This window comes from Trichoderma virens (assembly GCF_000170995.1).
Source record: "Trichoderma virens Gv29-8 chromosome Unknown TRIVIscaffold_1, whole genome shotgun sequence".
NCBI classification, from domain to species: Eukaryota; Fungi; Ascomycota; class Sordariomycetes; order Hypocreales; family Hypocreaceae; genus Trichoderma; species Trichoderma virens.
The window spans coordinates 1,926,979-1,942,894 of record NW_014013748.1 but is presented as its reverse complement, the minus strand read 5'-3'; the positions used below and the strand labels follow the sequence as shown (position 1 = coordinate 1,942,894).

Genomic DNA, 15,916 nt, shown 5'->3' with positions numbered 1-15,916 from the left:
CTAGGTACCCAAGGTCAGTGCTAAGGTTAACAAAGGCTTCTGTCGGTGAGCCTCGAAGAGTGTGGCTGTGCAGTAGAGATGCGAACCATCACCACCTTCGGCTCAATGTGGCAGAAATTAGCACCTGGAAAGGACCGAATGAATTTTCTTTTACTGTAGTAGCCATTGTTTTCTAGAAGAAAGCAAATCTACCACGTCGTGCCTCATTGTTAGGAAGAAAACAAAGAACCAGAGCATCGAAATTGTCTCACCAGATGAATACAAGCGGGATTGACAACAGAGAAAAGTCAAAAAAGATGGAGACTCCTCCCGTAATAATGGAACCCAGTGTGAGACACGCAGTTCCTTCACCACGTTGTGCTTAAAGATCTCACCTGCAAGGGCAAATCACAGCCCGTGATGTTCATTTGTCCGCCACCGAAAAAAAAAAGAAGCAGCGTCGATCAGAGACATGCAGATTCAGGCACTAACCGCCAAGAATCAAGCCGCTAACGTCCTCAACAGGCATTTAAATCAAAAAGTCCACTGCCATGCCCGCAGCCATCACTGCAAAAGTACATTTTTGACAAAAGGGCGCATGTAAGTGAAAGGGCTCGCCCAACTCATCACTCGTGTGCATGAATCAGGAACCAACAGTAAGACGAAGGAAAGCAGAACGTTCTAAACGCTTCTTCGGGTGGCAACCCCTCACTCACTAACTAGGTACCCGTCAGTAGTCGGTTTGTTAGTACGACATGGAAATCTTTTATCAACTTCATTGAATCAAAGAAATCAATAGTATTAAAACACATCGCTTCGCTTCAACAGTCACTCACTTGTTCCTTCATCTCATAATTTTTTCTCATCTTTCTTTCTTGTAATAGAACGTGGTAAATCAGGCTTTAGCAAAGCGTTGTGTTAGGCGTCAACACCACTTACCGAGAAAATATCACATCCATCCATCTCTCCTGCCTATCTCCATCAGCAAACATGGGGTCAGAAATTCACACAAAGATCCCCTACATCGAGACGCCACTCATCAAATCACACACTCTCTCAGAAGTAGCTGGCTGGTAAGGACACAAGCACTCACATTGAGTCCTTTTGCCTTGTAACTCGCCCCGAAAGAAAGACACTGACACGACTTCAGCAATGTCTTCCTCAAGCTGGAGAACCTCCAGCCCTCAGGGTCCTTCAAGTCTCGTGGCATAGGCAATTACATGGTGGCCAAGCTTGCCGCTCAAGGAGCAGACACTTCCAAGGTCCATTTCTATTGCTCGTCTGGAGGCAACGCCGGGTTGGCTTGTGTCCACGCCGCCATCACCTTGGGGTGCCGGGCCACCATTGTCGTCCCGCTATCGACATCGGCTTACATGATTGACAAGCTGCGGCAGGCCGGTGCGACAGACGTTGTTCAAAAGGGGGCCTCGTGGCAAGAAGCAGATGACTACTTGACTGGCACTCTCATGGAGGAAGCCCGTTCCAAGGGAGATGTTGCCATCTATGTGCCTCCATTCAATGCCCAGGAGATTTGGGACGGCGCCGCGGGCATCTCGCACGAGATAGCAAGGCAAATCCCCACCATGACTAAACATTACCCGGTGTCCATTGATGGCGTATCAGATGATGATGCCACGGCACGCATAGGCAATGTCGATGCTATTATCTGCAGTGTCGGCGGAGGTGGCCTCTTGTCCGGTGTCGTCCAGGGTCTCGATGACCTCTCCATGCAACAGACTCGAGTCATTGCCGTTGAAACACTCGGAGCAGACTCGCTCCATCAGGCGGTCCAAAAGGGCGAGCTGATTACTTTACCCGCCATCACTAGCCTTGCCACCACCCTGGGCGCGAGAAGGGTCTGCCAAAGGGCCTTCGAGTACGGCCTCCGTGAGCAGGTCTCAACTGTGGTGCTCTCCGATGCCGAAGCTATTGCCGCCTGTAAGCGGTTCGCTAGCGAGGAGCGCTTCCTCGTCGAGTTGTCGTGTGGAGTCGTTCCCGCAGTGGTGTACAGCGGCCGGATGAAGGAGTTGATTCCCGGACTCAACAAGAATAGTGTGGTCGTGCTTGTGATATGTGGTGGATGCAATATTTCGTACGAAATACTTGAGCAATACATCGCAAGCCAATCATCGGCAACCACAAGCTGATTAGCTCACAAGAAACGACAAGGAGATGGAATGGGAAATGAATCTAGACTATACGCCGAACAAGGAACGGACCGCAGCTTTCCTCCGTGAGACATGGAAAGGTGGCAAACCGGTCAAGACAAGTGTAAATTTAGACATGACTGAAAGCATCCACCCCGTTCCTGGTAGCATCAATCAATGTCACCATGGCGTACGGGAATCCTCCGTTGGGTGTCTTTCTTACCCGGCTGGGCCAGGGAGGCAGTCTTGGCGTGTCACTATCGGGTAAAATAGAAGAGCAAAAAGAGGCTCAAGTATTGGTTATTAGATGGTCATGTTTCATTCAATTTGCCGCGTGCGCGGTATTATTGATCCGTTCGGGAAATAATATACTTAGCGAAGTCATCTATCTATTTGGTGACCCTCCAAGTAGTGAGGCTGATCGAGATGAGATGAGCACCTTGGCCATTGCATTGCGGAGGAGAAGGGAACCGGAATCTCGGCAAGTTTCCTGGCCGAAAAGGTGCCATTGCAGCCTGAGAATGGACAACTCAGGATGTGATGTGAGCGATGGCGCGGGGATTGATGGTTCTCGGCCTTTGCCTCTGCTGTTGAAAGAGGTCCAACCTGCAGGGACTCTAGTAGACTCATCACACACGTTGCATTGTGAACCGTAAGAACCGAACTGAACTGAGCTGCATGGTGGTAGCGAGGCCGCTGAAGCCAGAAACCACGGCCAATTCCTATGGTGAGGATCCGTGAACGGCCGGGATCTAGTCAAGCGATTGCCCACGAGCAGCAGAGAGGGTGTGGCCGGGCTGCGGCTCACAACCCGCCCCTCGATGCAGGCAAACGGGGCCAATGAAGGAAATTGTGGTGTTGTTCAGAGGTCCAGCCGCTCCGCCCACTTACATGGTGGCGCATCTACTACCCTTACATGTACGTCGTTAGTGTCTCCGAACACGCACAAGTTCCCAAAGAAGAAGAAGAAGAAGAAGAAGAAGAAGAGAAATGAAGACAAGTCTGGCCAAGAGAAACATATGTCGTGTCACCCATTGCTGGTTGTGAAAACGGTCTGGAGTGGGTTTCGAGGTGACTGCACTTGGGGCTGGTGGAGACGAACGGGTTTGGGGGCGACAAAATAATCGAGACAGTCAGCTGGAGAGACTATTGCTGCATCTGTATTCGCAACTGGCCGGTGGATGATTTGAAAGGCACGCTGCTTATTGGCTCGCTGCTGGACGGGGGCCAAGACTCAATCGGCCATGGATTGTGAGTAAACAAGCAGAGAGAGGCACCATTTTCTTAGTAGCATTGAGAAGCTGCATCAGCAAATCTGCTCTCCGAGGCAGCCACCCGCGGATAAATGACTGCTCACGATCCATTGCATATGCACTGACCGTAAATGGATGATTCGAGAGGCCGAGATAATACGAGACATGGTTGGACCTGGTGCAAATATTCATCTGCTTTACTTTCGTGCCATCACAACAACATAGCCACGCAAGCGTAGTGCCGAAGCCCATGCAGCTAGTCTTCTCAGACTGGCGGAAAAAGGAGCCTAGATTCTTGGGTGTGATTCCGGGCCCATGAGCCATTGGTCTGCTGTTTGTGTTACTCAATCACCAAGGTTGGCATTAGTATAGAGTCGTACTCGAGCAAAACTGTGTACGAGTACCCGTAGCTTGCGGCACAACCCATGCGAAATCACCTGCTTGCAAGATTGTCCTGGACCCTCAAGGTTTGCGCTACGGCTGGCTTCCGAGTATAATCAACCATGCTGCCCCTGGCGAGCGCTGGACTACTGCCGATCCGGTTAAAGCTGGCGCGATATCTGATCCTCTTGACCCTCACTAGGAGCTTTGATAACGCCAGCAGTATTAGCCGCCCGTCGATGACCATGTCGAAGTTAATCGCTACGAGCTTCGACAAGGCCGGCCGGCGGATCAAGCGGGATGCCGATGGTGAGAGTTCAGTACGAGTACTCGTACAATAGTCTGGTGCCTGTGTCTGTTGTCAGTATGTGCGGGTGGGCTCGTTTCTGCTTCGTTCACCTCGTCTAAGCTGCCAAGCCGGCTACTGAATGGCAGAGATGGACGCCCCTGGTCTAAGCAGAGCGATACTAACCAGCATCAGCAAGCATCAGCACCGTCTTTCAGCTGCCATCCCGCCCTCCGTGCCGTCCGAAAGAAGCATGTCGGTGACTATTGCCTCTGCCTAGAAAGCAATATTGCGACCTGTGCCTGTCCAGGTGCTGCAGATGCCACATGCCGCCAGACAACGAATGGACTGGGGGTGGAGAGGCGTGAGCACGGGCTTCTCATCCGGCTCTTCAGCCCGCAGGGATTGGAGTTAGTTTTTCGGCTTTGGCTTGGCGGTTGGGTTGGTGAGAGGGAAGATGGAAACATCCGTACAGTAAGAAAAACAACGGGCAGAGCACAACAGCATCTGCGGGGCGTGGATTATCTCTTGTTCCCTCCCTGTGCTGTGCTGTGCTGTGCTGGGCTTCGATGCTACTGGACCAAACGCCCCTCCAAAAGGCCCTGGGCTTGGGGCCTGAGAGTGCCTGAAGTCCTTGAACGGTGGGCTAATGCAGGTCGGCTGCCAAAAATACGAGAACGACCTGAACAACTCAACCCTTGCAGCCAGCATCTCTCCAATCGACGGCCTCAATCCCGCCACTCCGGGCTGAAGACAAGGGTGCCGTGTATGCAGCTTTCGCAGCCATGGAAGACGAACCAGTGCAGAGCTGCAGCCTCCATCGCACGACTCTGGCCCGATGCGGTGCGGCTGCAGCTTCACACCCTCCGGCCAGCAAAAACTCTGCTCTCTTTCTCGTTCTCGCTCACTCTCTCATTCTCGCCATCGCCATCGCCATCGTCTTCTCTTTCTTTCTTTCTTAAAAGGCCATGAGTCTGCCCGCTCGTTTCTTTGGGATTTGAGGCCATCCACGCTCGCTCACTTGTGCGTGAGTGTCGACAGAGAGAGAGAGAGAGAGAGAGAGAGAGTCTCGCTGCAACACTAATTGAGCTGCTCCATTCGTCTTCATTGTCTACATATTCTGTCTATTGCCATTGAGCTTCGAGTCTTTCGCAATCACACAAGAAAGTGACTGGCTTCAATCAATCCCACCATGAAGTCAACAGCTGCCTTGGTGGGCCTCCTCGGCCTGGCTGGCTCAGCCCTGGCTGACCCTACATGGCCCAACGCAATCGACGAGATTGAGGAGATCATGACCCAGCTTCAGTCGTTCCGCGCCCGCAAATTCGCCGATACCGTGAGCCCATGCTCCAACGAAGCCTCGGGCCCTGGCCGGCAGAACGCCGCTGAGTGGCTCCGAGTCGGCTTCCACGACATGTCCACGGCCAACACCCATTTCGGCATTGGTGGTCTGGATGCCTCGCTCCAGTACGAGCTGGACGACGGTGAAAACACCGGGCCTGGCCACAAGACGACCCTCGAGTTCATGGCCCCCTATGTCTCTCCCCGGTCAAGCTTGGCTGATCTCATCGCCCTGGGCGTCTACACATCTGTTCGCTCTTGCGGCGGCCCTGCAGTGCCCATCCGTGTCGGCCGTATCGATGCCACCGGCAAGGGACCTACGGGCGTTCCCCAGCCCCAAAACTCGGTTTTCACCTTCCAGCAGCAGTTTGAGCGCATGGGTTTCAATGTTGCAGAAATGATCCAAGTCACCGCCTGTGGTCACACTCTTGGCGGCGTCCACAACACCGAGTTCCCTGATATTGTTCCCACAGGAACTGGACTCAACGGCGAGGCGGGTCTCGACAGCACCGATGCCGCCTTCGACAACAAGGTCGTAACCGAGTATCTCTCCGGAGAGACCGCGAATCCCCTTGTTGTCGGTCCATCTGTCAAGATTGACAAGAACTCCGATTTCAAGGTCTTCAATTCCGATGGCAACGCAACCATGGAGGCTTTGGCCGATGCCGATACTTTTGCCTCCACTTGCAAGACTGTCCTGCAAAAGATGATTGAGGTCGTCCCTCCAGGCGTCACCTTCTCCGACCCCATTGTCCCTTACAAGGTCAAGCCTGTAGGCTTGCAGCTGACTCTTATCAACGGCGGCACCACCCTCCAGCTCACTGGCTTTATCCGCGTCAAGACCACCGGGCTCCCCGATAACAGCATATCTAGCGTGTCCATCACTTACAAGAACCGCAAGGGTACCACTGATTGCGGCCTCAGCTCTTGCGTTGTCACCAGCCAGGTCCAGGGCACCAGCCATGGCTTTGATGATACCTTTAACTTCTACCCCATCTCGACCAACATCCTTGCTACTTCGGGTATCTCGTCCTTCACCGTCACTGTCAACAACGCCGACGGCACCAAGGACATCTACGACAACAACGGGAAAGAGTATCCTGTCCAGGATGCCATTGTCTTCCAGGCTCCCCAGAGCTGTGTACTCGGATCCTCGGGTGCTCTGACTGCCGTGGCTGCCGTCCGCAACGACCGCCTCAGCCAGGGTGCGCAGGCTAAAATCTGGTTCAAGACTCCCCAGACAACCAGCCCCGTTCCTCTCCTGCAGAGTACCACCGTCGACCTCCAGAAGGGCCAGTGTGTCGGATCGTACACTCTGTTCAATATTGACTACACCATCCAGGGTGGTCTGGCTTACCAGGGATACGTTGATGTTATCAACGGCGACCAGTCTGATAGCTTCAAGGCCCTCACCAGCATCGGCGGTACTTGCCGTGCATTTGCCAGCCCGGCTGCCTGCAACGGTGGAGATGAGGGATCCGGTGGCACAACGGGCATCCCAACTGTCCCATCCACTACCAATGCCGTCCCTACAACCGACCCTGCTACCAGCGAGCCTGTCACTACTCAGCCACCCACAACGACAGTGCCTCCCACGACTACTGCAATTCCCACCCCCACCCACAAACCATCAGTTGACGGTTATGTCCTTGTTTCTTGCTGGACCGAGGGCGATGGTGTGCGTGCACTTTCCGGCAGCGCCTACGCCAATGACTCGATGACTTTGGAAACCTGCAGAGACTTTTGCAGCAGCTACGTCTACTGGGGTACCGAATATGGCCGCGAATGTGAGCATAACACCCTTACACGTCTTTTGAATTCTAGTTGTACTAACCAATGTGTGACTCAGGTTATTGTGGTAACACACTTGCCAAGAGCAGCGAGGCAGCTCCCATTGATCAATGCAACATGGTCTGTGGTGGTAACGGTGCTGAATTCTGTGGTGCTGGCAACCGTCTTGAGCTGTACTCAACCACAGTCACCCAGCCTCCCTCTCCTACCGGCACCCTGATTCACGAGCCTACTGTTGGTGCATACACCTTGGTGGGCTGCTGGACGGAGGGCCAAGGCGATCGCGCTCTAGGCCAGGCGGCTACGCAGGCAGCTGACATGACCAACGAGGCTTGTGCCGCGTTCTGTTCCAACTACAGGTACTTTGGTACTGAGTATGGCGATGAGTGCTACTGCGGTAGCTTCCTTTCCACCAGCAGCGCAACTGCTCCTCTTGCCGACTGCAATATGCCCTGCGGTGGTGACCAGTTTGAGTACTGCGGAGCCAGCAACCGCCTTGAACTTTACATCAACCCCAACATTACTGGTGGAGAGCCTGAGCAGCCTGCTGCTGCTGGCGACTTTGTGTTTATCGGCTGCCAGACAGAGGGCAACAACACCCGTGCCCTGACAGGCGCTGCTACTGCAACAGGTACCATGTCGAATGAGGCCTGTGCCACCTTCTGTGACGGCTTCGCATACTTTGGTACTGAGTACGGCAGCGAATGCTACTGTGGCGACACTCTGGCGCCGTCATCTCTGAAGGCTCCGGCGTCTGACTGCAACATGCTTTGCAGCGGCAACGATCTTGAGTTCTGTGGTGCCGGCAACCGCCTGTCACTGTATAACAAGAAGCCTGCTGAGCTCACTTAGACGGGCATGAGATATGAATGTGAATGTAAGGGCCTTTTCTGTTCTCTTGATAGAACTAGTTGGCGGGTAAAGGGATAGGGATATATATGTTGGCTATATTACCACGGCGTGAAGGGATTTATGTCTATGACCAATTGGATTCAATGGCGGATATGTAGGGTTAGGATCGATGCAAGCGTTGAATTAAATGCTGGCACGACGGTATTAATGAAACGATTATAAATACTTGAACTTGATTTAATGACTTCTATGCTGTGCTGAGGTTATAGTAAATATCGTCTACCTCATGTAAGGCATGTAGAATTGGATGAAGTAGTCGTTAGCTCTATTACCCGATCAGTACTAGTGTGGCCTACCCACGACGCGCTCTGTATTCATTCAAATGTTATCAGCCCCTCAAGGATTCACTTCACTCAAAAGCACAACCTCTCACTCACACTCTCTCACTTTCACTCGCACCACTGACAAGTCCAACACTCACAATAATTGCTAAATAACGATAAAATCATGGCTGACACAACACCCGAAGATGACCGTGAAGTATGATTTACTCAAGAACTTCTTTTTATGAACCAGATGAGCTCATTGTAAAACACTAGCGCCTCAAATCCGCCCTTTGGTACGCCATCGGACAAATTGTCGATGAAGAATCTCTCAAGCGCAACCGCAATGCGACACCCCAGTTTATCGGAGCTTTGACTGAATTAGTCTGGTCGCAAATAGGTGCGTAAAGCCAAAAGTTTGGGAAGAAACAAGGATTGAAAGGAAGAGGCGGGCATGTATACATGTGGAATGCACGAGTATACACGTTAGTGGGTGCAGTAACAGAGGCTCACGGTTGTCAAACACAGAAAGCGTGGCCATCGATCTCGAAACATTTTGCAATCATGCCGGCAGATCGACTGTCACGACGGACGATGTGCTCTTACTGGCGAGGAAGAACCCTGATTTACATGAGATCATGAAGACTTATGTGGATGAAATCAAGGCGGACAAGGAGGCTGCGGCGGGGAGCAGTCGGACTGGTGGCGCGAAAAAGAATAAAACGAGGAAGTAGAATGGGAACTTCCTTATTTCCAGCGAAAGAAGAGGAAGAAAGGTAGGGACGTTGGATTTCTTGTTCTCTTGTTGATTGTGGCTGATGAGATGATAGAAGATTTGGTTAGAACAGGAGCTCACCCGATGATTCTGGCCGTTGCCGATCCGATCATCATCACGAGCACCTTTATGCAACAGCCATATCGACCTGAAGCTCTTTGTGAACATGGGCCGACTGCCGAAACTTGACATGCACACGCCCCTCCTCTCTCATGGTGGCATTCAAAGAACGTCAGGTCCCATGCGCACAAATCGGTTGTAGGCTCTACCGATATCGGGCTTCTACCGATCCCATAACTTGGACCCTTCCAATCCGCTTATTTTATCGGAAGCTGGTATCCGAACCTGAAATCCGTGCGGACGGGAGGAATTGGCAGTCATAATAGTGAGAGGCCCGGCAGACATCCCTTTCTTTGTCTAGGGGCAATTTTGGCTTCGGGTTGAGAATAGATCTCATACGAAACCAGCGTTAGTTTGGAATCATTGGGATACTCCTGAGGGATTCATCCGCTATCAAAGGCTACGAACCAAGTTCAAGTGCAGTTTCATTAAACAGAAAACAAATGCTAAAACCAATGCTATCAAATAACGCTGCAAAGACCGTCAAGAATACCAAATAAACGCCCTCAAAATATTTCTTTGCTCATTGTCCAATAATTTTTTCAACCCCGTCTTAAAAAAAGAAAGAAACGCCCTGTCCCAAAATCCAATGCTTCTTGCATTTCATGGATTTCAACTGTGATGTTCACGAGCAAACTCTCCTAAACCTTGATGGTCGTGAGAGGACCATATTCTTCTCGGTACTGGTCAAGAGTCCTCAGCGAGACACCAGAGCCTCCACACACAATCATGACAATGTTCTTCTCCGCCCATTGAGCATCCGTAAGGCCCTTGCCGAGACGCTCCCTCAAGTCGCCGCGGTACACCGTGGCCAATGCGGCACCGCACGAGATTTCGACGACCAGGCGAGCATCGTCGGCGAAGCGGACGCAGCTGACGGCCGCATCGGCATCAGAGACGACGACGTTCTGGGTGTTTGGTGCTTGAGACCACTTCCATGTCTCTTCGGAGACGCGGGAGACGCCCAGCGAGGTGACGATGGAGGTGATTTCAGGTAGAGTGACGTGGGCGTTGGCCAAGATACTGGCATTGAGGCTGTCAGCACCGGCGGTTTCGACGGTGACAACGTGAGGCTTCCGGCCAGACCAGCGGAAACTTTCAATGCCCTGCATCAGGCCGTTAAACAGGCCACCGCCGCCGACGCTGCAGACGATGCCGTCAATTGGAACGTCAAGCTGGTCCCGCAGCTCGCCGATGATGGTGGCAGCGCCATCCCAGATATGGGGGTGATCGAACGGCGGAACATAGACGCCGCGAGGGTCCTTGGCGAGGAGGTTCTCGCGGAGATAGAGATCCGCAGCGGTCAAGTTCTTGCCGACCTGGAAGACACGAGCTCCAAGGTCGAGGAGCTTGTTCTTGAACATCTCTGATGTGGTGACGGGGATGACGATGGTGGCGGGTTTGCAGAGGGCGGCGGCAGAGCTGGCGCAGGCGAGGCCGGCGTTGCCTCCGGAGACGCAGTAGAAGTGAACGTCTGGGTTAGCCGCGACGGCGTGGAGCATGAGGTTGCCGATGCCTCGGGATTTGAAGGAGCCGCTGGGCTGGAGGAGGTCGAGTTTGAGATAGATGTTGCTGTTGGGGAGGGAGATGTTAGTAAGATGTTGGATTGCTTCTGATAACCTGACAAGTAAACTTACCAGCCAGCCACACGGCTCAATTGGGGACTGAGGACGCATGGCGTCTTGATCCAGGGCAGCTTTGCGTCTGGGGAGATGGATCCCATTGTGATATGATGAGTCTCTATGACTGACAAGAGTATGTGATGAAGAAACAAGAGGTTCAATTATATAGTAGAGCAAAGCGGAAGCAAACAAGGCGGATGGAGAACAATTTCCAAGGAAATCCGGGGAACCGAAGCTCTTGATAAGAGCTCAGCTTTTAAAGCTCTCTCCTCTTTGATAATGGAATATCACGAATACATGAGTCCAGCAACAACCCGCAGCAAGCCGAACAGGTAGGTACCTTTTGCGTGTGAAATGTAATAATGTTTACCTTTGTATCTTCCAGGTTCTCTTCTTCCCCCTCGTGTCGTTTTTCGAGGCACACTCCCCCTCCCCTTTTTAGATGACCAACGCCGCACTTACTCGAGGGCCCAGGCGTGATCATGTGGTGGAGGGGGAGTGTAGCTGGAATCGGAGACGAGATTGGACTTACATGAAGAAAATGAATTGCGTATCCGTTGGTAGTATGTACTGTATTTATCCGTGTTTTAGTATTTTTGGAGTAGTTTTGTTCTAGAAGCTTAGGCGGAGTGACAGTGTGGAGGGGAGATTTAGCGAAGCGCGTGGCATGGATCTAGGGGAATGCTTGTCACTTTGAATGAAGAAATACAAGGTTATTTTTTCTTTCTGAAGTATCGTAACCAACGAGATACATGTTCTTGACGGGTAATGGATGTGCCGATGGCGGAATCTTTGATGAAGTCTGAGATGGATGTCATCGCCTCTACTGTATACGCCGTGTAAGGTAGAGCTATCAGCAGATGGCTCTACGTACTACGATGTACTTGGTAGGTACTATGTAGTGAACATGAACATTGACCGCCATGCCGGATCTTCTGATACCACCGGTTGTTTGGTAGGTTCAGATCATGTCAGGGGCAGAATGGATGGGTTGCATGTGCCCAACTGACCGGGGCTTTGAGTTATCAAGCTGTAAGACACGCGAACCTTATTAGTGCCTGTATAGAGACTTTTGGAGTTTGCGATATCTGACGGCAATACTCGATATAGGTCCATCAACAAAGCCGTTTTGGTCGTTTGGCATGGGCATCGCAAAGTCCTTCCGTGTAAGTGATTTTTTGATAATACCAAGGCAGCAAAATAAAATCCAACCATCCCGGATCAGACGGATTCCCCCAGTCTGCTTTCCCCAAAGGTACCTCAAAGGCACGCCCCAAATACCCCGTATATCCATCTCCCCCCCTTCCCTCCCCCGCCACAGGCTATTTCCCCTTCCGGCAGCTTCTAGGCCCCGTATTACGTTGTTATAGGGTAACCCGAGCAAAACTATAGGGTAAAAAGTGTCGATTTATAGGGTAACGAAATGAAGAAAAAAGGAAGCACCTTTGTTTTAGCAGGGCCCCTTTCGGGGTTGGGCGAATCAGGCGCGCCCGTCTTGGGGTGTGAGACTTGGGGATTGATTTGATTTGACTGGGGGGGTTTTTTTTAAGCCAAGAATAGACTGTTTGATTGACTGCTTTGGGAGGATTTGGATGGGTTGAGGCTGTTGGGGACGGAGCTGTAGTGAGGGGAATCCTGGCTTACACGCTTGGTGCTAATGCAAAGAGACATGACAATCACAGCAAAAAGTCATTCCCAGCACTAAAATGAAGAAGAAAAAGGGCAATGGAGCAGAGCCGCCACAAGGGACCCCAATTCCAATTCCCTTTCCCTTCTCTCACCGACACTGCCGATTTCTTTTCTCAACGGACATCACCAGTGGTCAGCTGGCCCAAGGAGATGAAAGAGAAAAAAAGAAGCTTCGCAGCTGACTCTGTTCTCGTGACCAGCCTCCGAGTCGAGTTTATAAACCCAAAACAATCAAGGAGAAGAGGCAGTTGACCAGCCACTCGCCCCCTTGCTTCTCGCCTAGGCCGGTCGGGTCTCGAGTGAGCCTTTTCTTTTTCTTTTTCTTTGGTGAGGAAAGGGAGTCTTTAGGGGAATACGGAGTACATCGCGTAGAGATTGAAAGCTGACATAATCTCTATACTGGTCTAAGAGCCGAATTGTCAGTCCGTCATGGCCCCGGGAGAGGTTAAAAATGCTGTGCAAGTTAGAATCAGACACCCTGTCTAGTCAGACTTGGGATCAGCGTTGCAGCTAAAGACGAGAGCTGAATGGCCAGTTCCTCATGGCCTCAGAGGAGGTTAAAAATGCTGTGAATGAATCCTGACAAGGCAGAATTGGGCTCAGACTGATCACCATTATACAGCCTTGGAGTCAGTCCAAGCTGGATGCCATAGTTAACAGCCGTGATAGCAGCTAGCCGAGCAGTAATCCAAGCACCTTGAGCTCAAGTACTTCAATTTGCATGGGCGAACAACGGCCATATGCCCAAACATCAAGGCATTTTCATTATACAATGGATCATCTCTTGTGCGCAATAAATCCCCAACTCGAAGCTGTGCATTTCTTTTCCACATCGTTGCCCTCACAATCAATGAATGTCCTGCACTACCAAAACGGGTAGCTTCATTTCAATCCCTTCCCACTGTAGTATAGACAACACTGATCGTCACTTCAGCTTGCGAATATCCCAAGAAGGGAGTCTTTAGGGGAACACGGAACACATAGCGGAGGGATTGCAAGCTCCTATTGATATTAACTTTCGTAATTTCCCTTCTCTAAGCGTCTGTGCCGCTTGCTTGGATGAGACCGCTATTTCTTTCCATTATAGAAAATTGAAAGCCAGAATGCAGGGTAATCAAATATTCCGTAACAACCGCATGAGTCTATATCTCCAGGGCCTTTCTAGTCTACTCTCTTCATCATCTGCAGCCATCGCTCTTCTACTCCAAGCAACGGTATGAAATAAGGCGACTTCTCATCATCGCGTCATCAAAGCTGGGGGTATTCCACATCTTCCATGTCATGTATGTTTCATTATATTCCTCCACTTTCCATGTGTTCCACTTCATCTTGAAGCAATCTTGATCTTTGTCACTTCCAGTGTTTCCGTATCCATCAGCACAAATTCTTTGGTTTTCGAAAACGACGGGACGGCAATGAGCCGAACGGCTTGGTCCTCAGGGCCGTGAATGACCTTGGTTGCAAACTCGGGCTGACAGCCAACAAAATACACGTGTGGGCAAGACTTGAGGACAAAAGGGTCGTCTTCTTGGAATGGATAGCTCCCTATGGTGGTTTTCGTTAGTAGCCGTCACGAACAATAACAAAAGAGACAAACGATAGGACGTACATAGCGTATCCGGCGCGGTGGGAGCGCAGCATCTCCACCTGCACATGGCTTCCATCATGCCCAGCCGGTCATCACTCTCGACATACTTGAACACGTCGTCCACGTTCTGACCGCCCGTGCCCAATATCCTCCATCCTTCTACTTCTGCTTCCCAGGGGTTCGTCACAGTATCAAGCCAGCCAGGCTGAGATGTTGATGCGGCGCCAGGATCTGATGCGTAGGCCCTTGAGAGAGGAAACATGGCCGTGTGGATGGGCTGCTGAGGATAGCTTGCATTGGCGGGATCCTGGGCACCGGGGAGAAGGGTGACAGGGATGGAAGGCAGGAGCTCAGAAACAAACTCGTCGAAGAGCTGGGATGGCAGGGGGTTGTATGCGCTGGCGTCGTAGCCGTACTTCTTCTGCGACCTCTTCTTGCTCTCGTCGTCTTCGTCGTCGTTTTCCTTGTTGGCAGTTGTTGAGATGGAGTCGCCGGCGATGATAAGCCTGCTGATTTGCGAAATGTTCGTCTGCTCATCCGGGTCGAGGGCTTCTCCCAGCAAGTATTCCAGCAGAAGATTTAGCTCGAGATCGTACGAGGCGTCGGTGCCGGAGAAGGACAGCCCAGACACTATGGCAATCTTCTTGCCGCCGGTCAGCGAGGGGCTGTCTGTCATGTCTGTATCCTCGCTCTTTGATTTGCCGCTTGCGGAGGGCGTTTTGGAGACGGCCCAGCGCTCTGGCTGCGGAGCCAGATCGGGCACCTTGAGGTCGATGACTTCAAACTCTCCGTTTGTGTTTTCGGTGCCCATGACGGCAACGATGCACCCGGTGACGAGAGGGATGGAATTGAGCAAGTCTCCCACCAAGCGAACGCGGCCCGAGTCGTCTTCGAGCATGATCTGGTCGGAGCCGTCGTCGGAGTAGTACTTTTGCGAGGACATGGGGGCAGACAGCCATTGCTAATAACGGCAGAACCGATGTTAGTTAAGCACTGTCATATCAAAGCGCATAGAAACAGCTGTAGGTGGCTCACATCTTTGGAGACATCCTCGAGAATATTGGGCTTCAGCTTCATGTCCATGTAGACCGTGCCCGCAACCCAGCACAGCTCGCCCTGCCGCACATCAAGCACACGATCAACCCTCTTGGCCAGCTCGCCCCCAATCTCCGTGCCCTCCCATGCCTTGGAAGCCACCTCCTCTACCGCGGGCTTGATCTTGGCCAGCCGCAAGAAGTACATGTCGCCATACTGCTGCTTGTAGGACCGCTGCTTGTCAAGGGCGAAGGAGTGAAGCGGCTTGTAGGCCGAGTCGGCTCGGACGGGCACTTTCTGCGAGACCCTTGATCAGCGTTAGAATTGCAGCCGACAAGGAGGTCTTGGGAGGGGAGAGGCCATACGTGGGCGCCTGGAGGAGACTGGAGACGTCCTCGAGCTTGACCATGATGGCGGCTGTCAGCGATGCTGTGGCCTCAATGGGGATGATGGCGGTGGATGATGCTGAACTGCGCCTTGTGTCTGTGGCTGGCAGCAGAAGGGTTCATGAACAATTGAAGTCGATTGATTGCTTGGATTCACGGTCCTCAAGGTAGCTCCGTTAGTGGTGCAAGCTTGACGCGCCTTGCTTAGACAAGATTCAATTCTTTTCCCTGTGCCCCGCGTTCGACACGCGCAGCTTGGTGTAAAGTGCTACAAGTACCTGGTTAGTATCTCGGTAGATTAAGTTGTATCAAAGTAAGAGCCTAAATGGGGTATGCAGTACATGTGTG

General features: G+C 51.9%; 6 protein-coding genes across 6 annotated transcripts; 4 read left to right on the top strand and 2 right to left on the bottom strand.

Annotated features, from left to right (window-relative positions):
- Positions 1-969: 969 nt before the first annotated feature.
- On the top strand, positions 970-2,126 carry TRIVIDRAFT_33892 (uncharacterized protein; the record flags this gene model as incomplete). The annotated part of the gene is made up of 2 exons (XM_014106077.1): positions 970-1,052; positions 1,130-2,126. The coding sequence occupies 2 exons, from the start codon at positions 970-972 to the stop codon at positions 2,124-2,126; spliced, it is 1,080 nt and encodes a 359-aa protein (XP_013961552.1).
- A 1,756-nt stretch (positions 2,127-3,882) lies between these two features.
- On the top strand, positions 3,883-4,797 carry TRIVIDRAFT_63109 (uncharacterized protein; the record flags this gene model as incomplete). Its single annotated transcript, XM_014106076.1, has 3 exons — positions 3,883-4,069; positions 4,126-4,520; positions 4,702-4,797. 3 exons carry the CDS (start codon positions 3,883-3,885, stop codon positions 4,795-4,797), a joined length of 678 nt encoding a protein of 225 aa, XP_013961551.1.
- Positions 4,798-4,983: 186 nt separating this feature from the next.
- TRIVIDRAFT_73257 (uncharacterized protein) lies at positions 4,984-8,265 on the top strand (the record flags this gene model as incomplete). Its single annotated transcript, XM_014106075.1, has 2 exons — positions 4,984-7,174; positions 7,237-8,265. 2 exons carry the CDS (start codon positions 5,239-5,241, stop codon positions 8,028-8,030), a joined length of 2,730 nt encoding a protein of 909 aa, XP_013961550.1.
- A 166-nt stretch (positions 8,266-8,431) lies between these two features.
- On the top strand, positions 8,432-9,708 carry TRIVIDRAFT_73254 (uncharacterized protein; the record flags this gene model as incomplete). The annotated part of the gene is made up of 4 exons (XM_014106074.1): positions 8,432-8,570; positions 8,630-8,753; positions 8,882-9,129; positions 9,184-9,708. The coding sequence occupies 3 exons, from the start codon at positions 8,538-8,540 to the stop codon at positions 9,085-9,087; spliced, it is 363 nt and encodes a 120-aa protein (XP_013961549.1).
- Positions 9,709-9,889: 181 nt separating this feature from the next.
- On the bottom strand, positions 9,890-10,971 carry TRIVIDRAFT_33449 (uncharacterized protein; the record flags this gene model as incomplete). The annotated part of the gene is made up of 2 exons (XM_014106073.1): positions 9,890-10,820; positions 10,886-10,971. 2 exons carry the CDS (start codon positions 10,969-10,971, stop codon positions 9,890-9,892), a joined length of 1,017 nt encoding a protein of 338 aa, XP_013961548.1.
- Positions 10,972-13,664: 2,693 nt separating this feature from the next.
- Positions 13,665-15,591, bottom strand: TRIVIDRAFT_73251 (uncharacterized protein; the record flags this gene model as incomplete). Its single annotated transcript, XM_014106072.1, has 4 exons — positions 13,665-14,104; positions 14,169-15,108; positions 15,183-15,489; positions 15,548-15,591. 4 exons carry the CDS (start codon positions 15,589-15,591, stop codon positions 13,884-13,886), a joined length of 1,512 nt encoding a protein of 503 aa, XP_013961547.1.
- Positions 15,592-15,916: the final 325 nt, after the last annotated feature.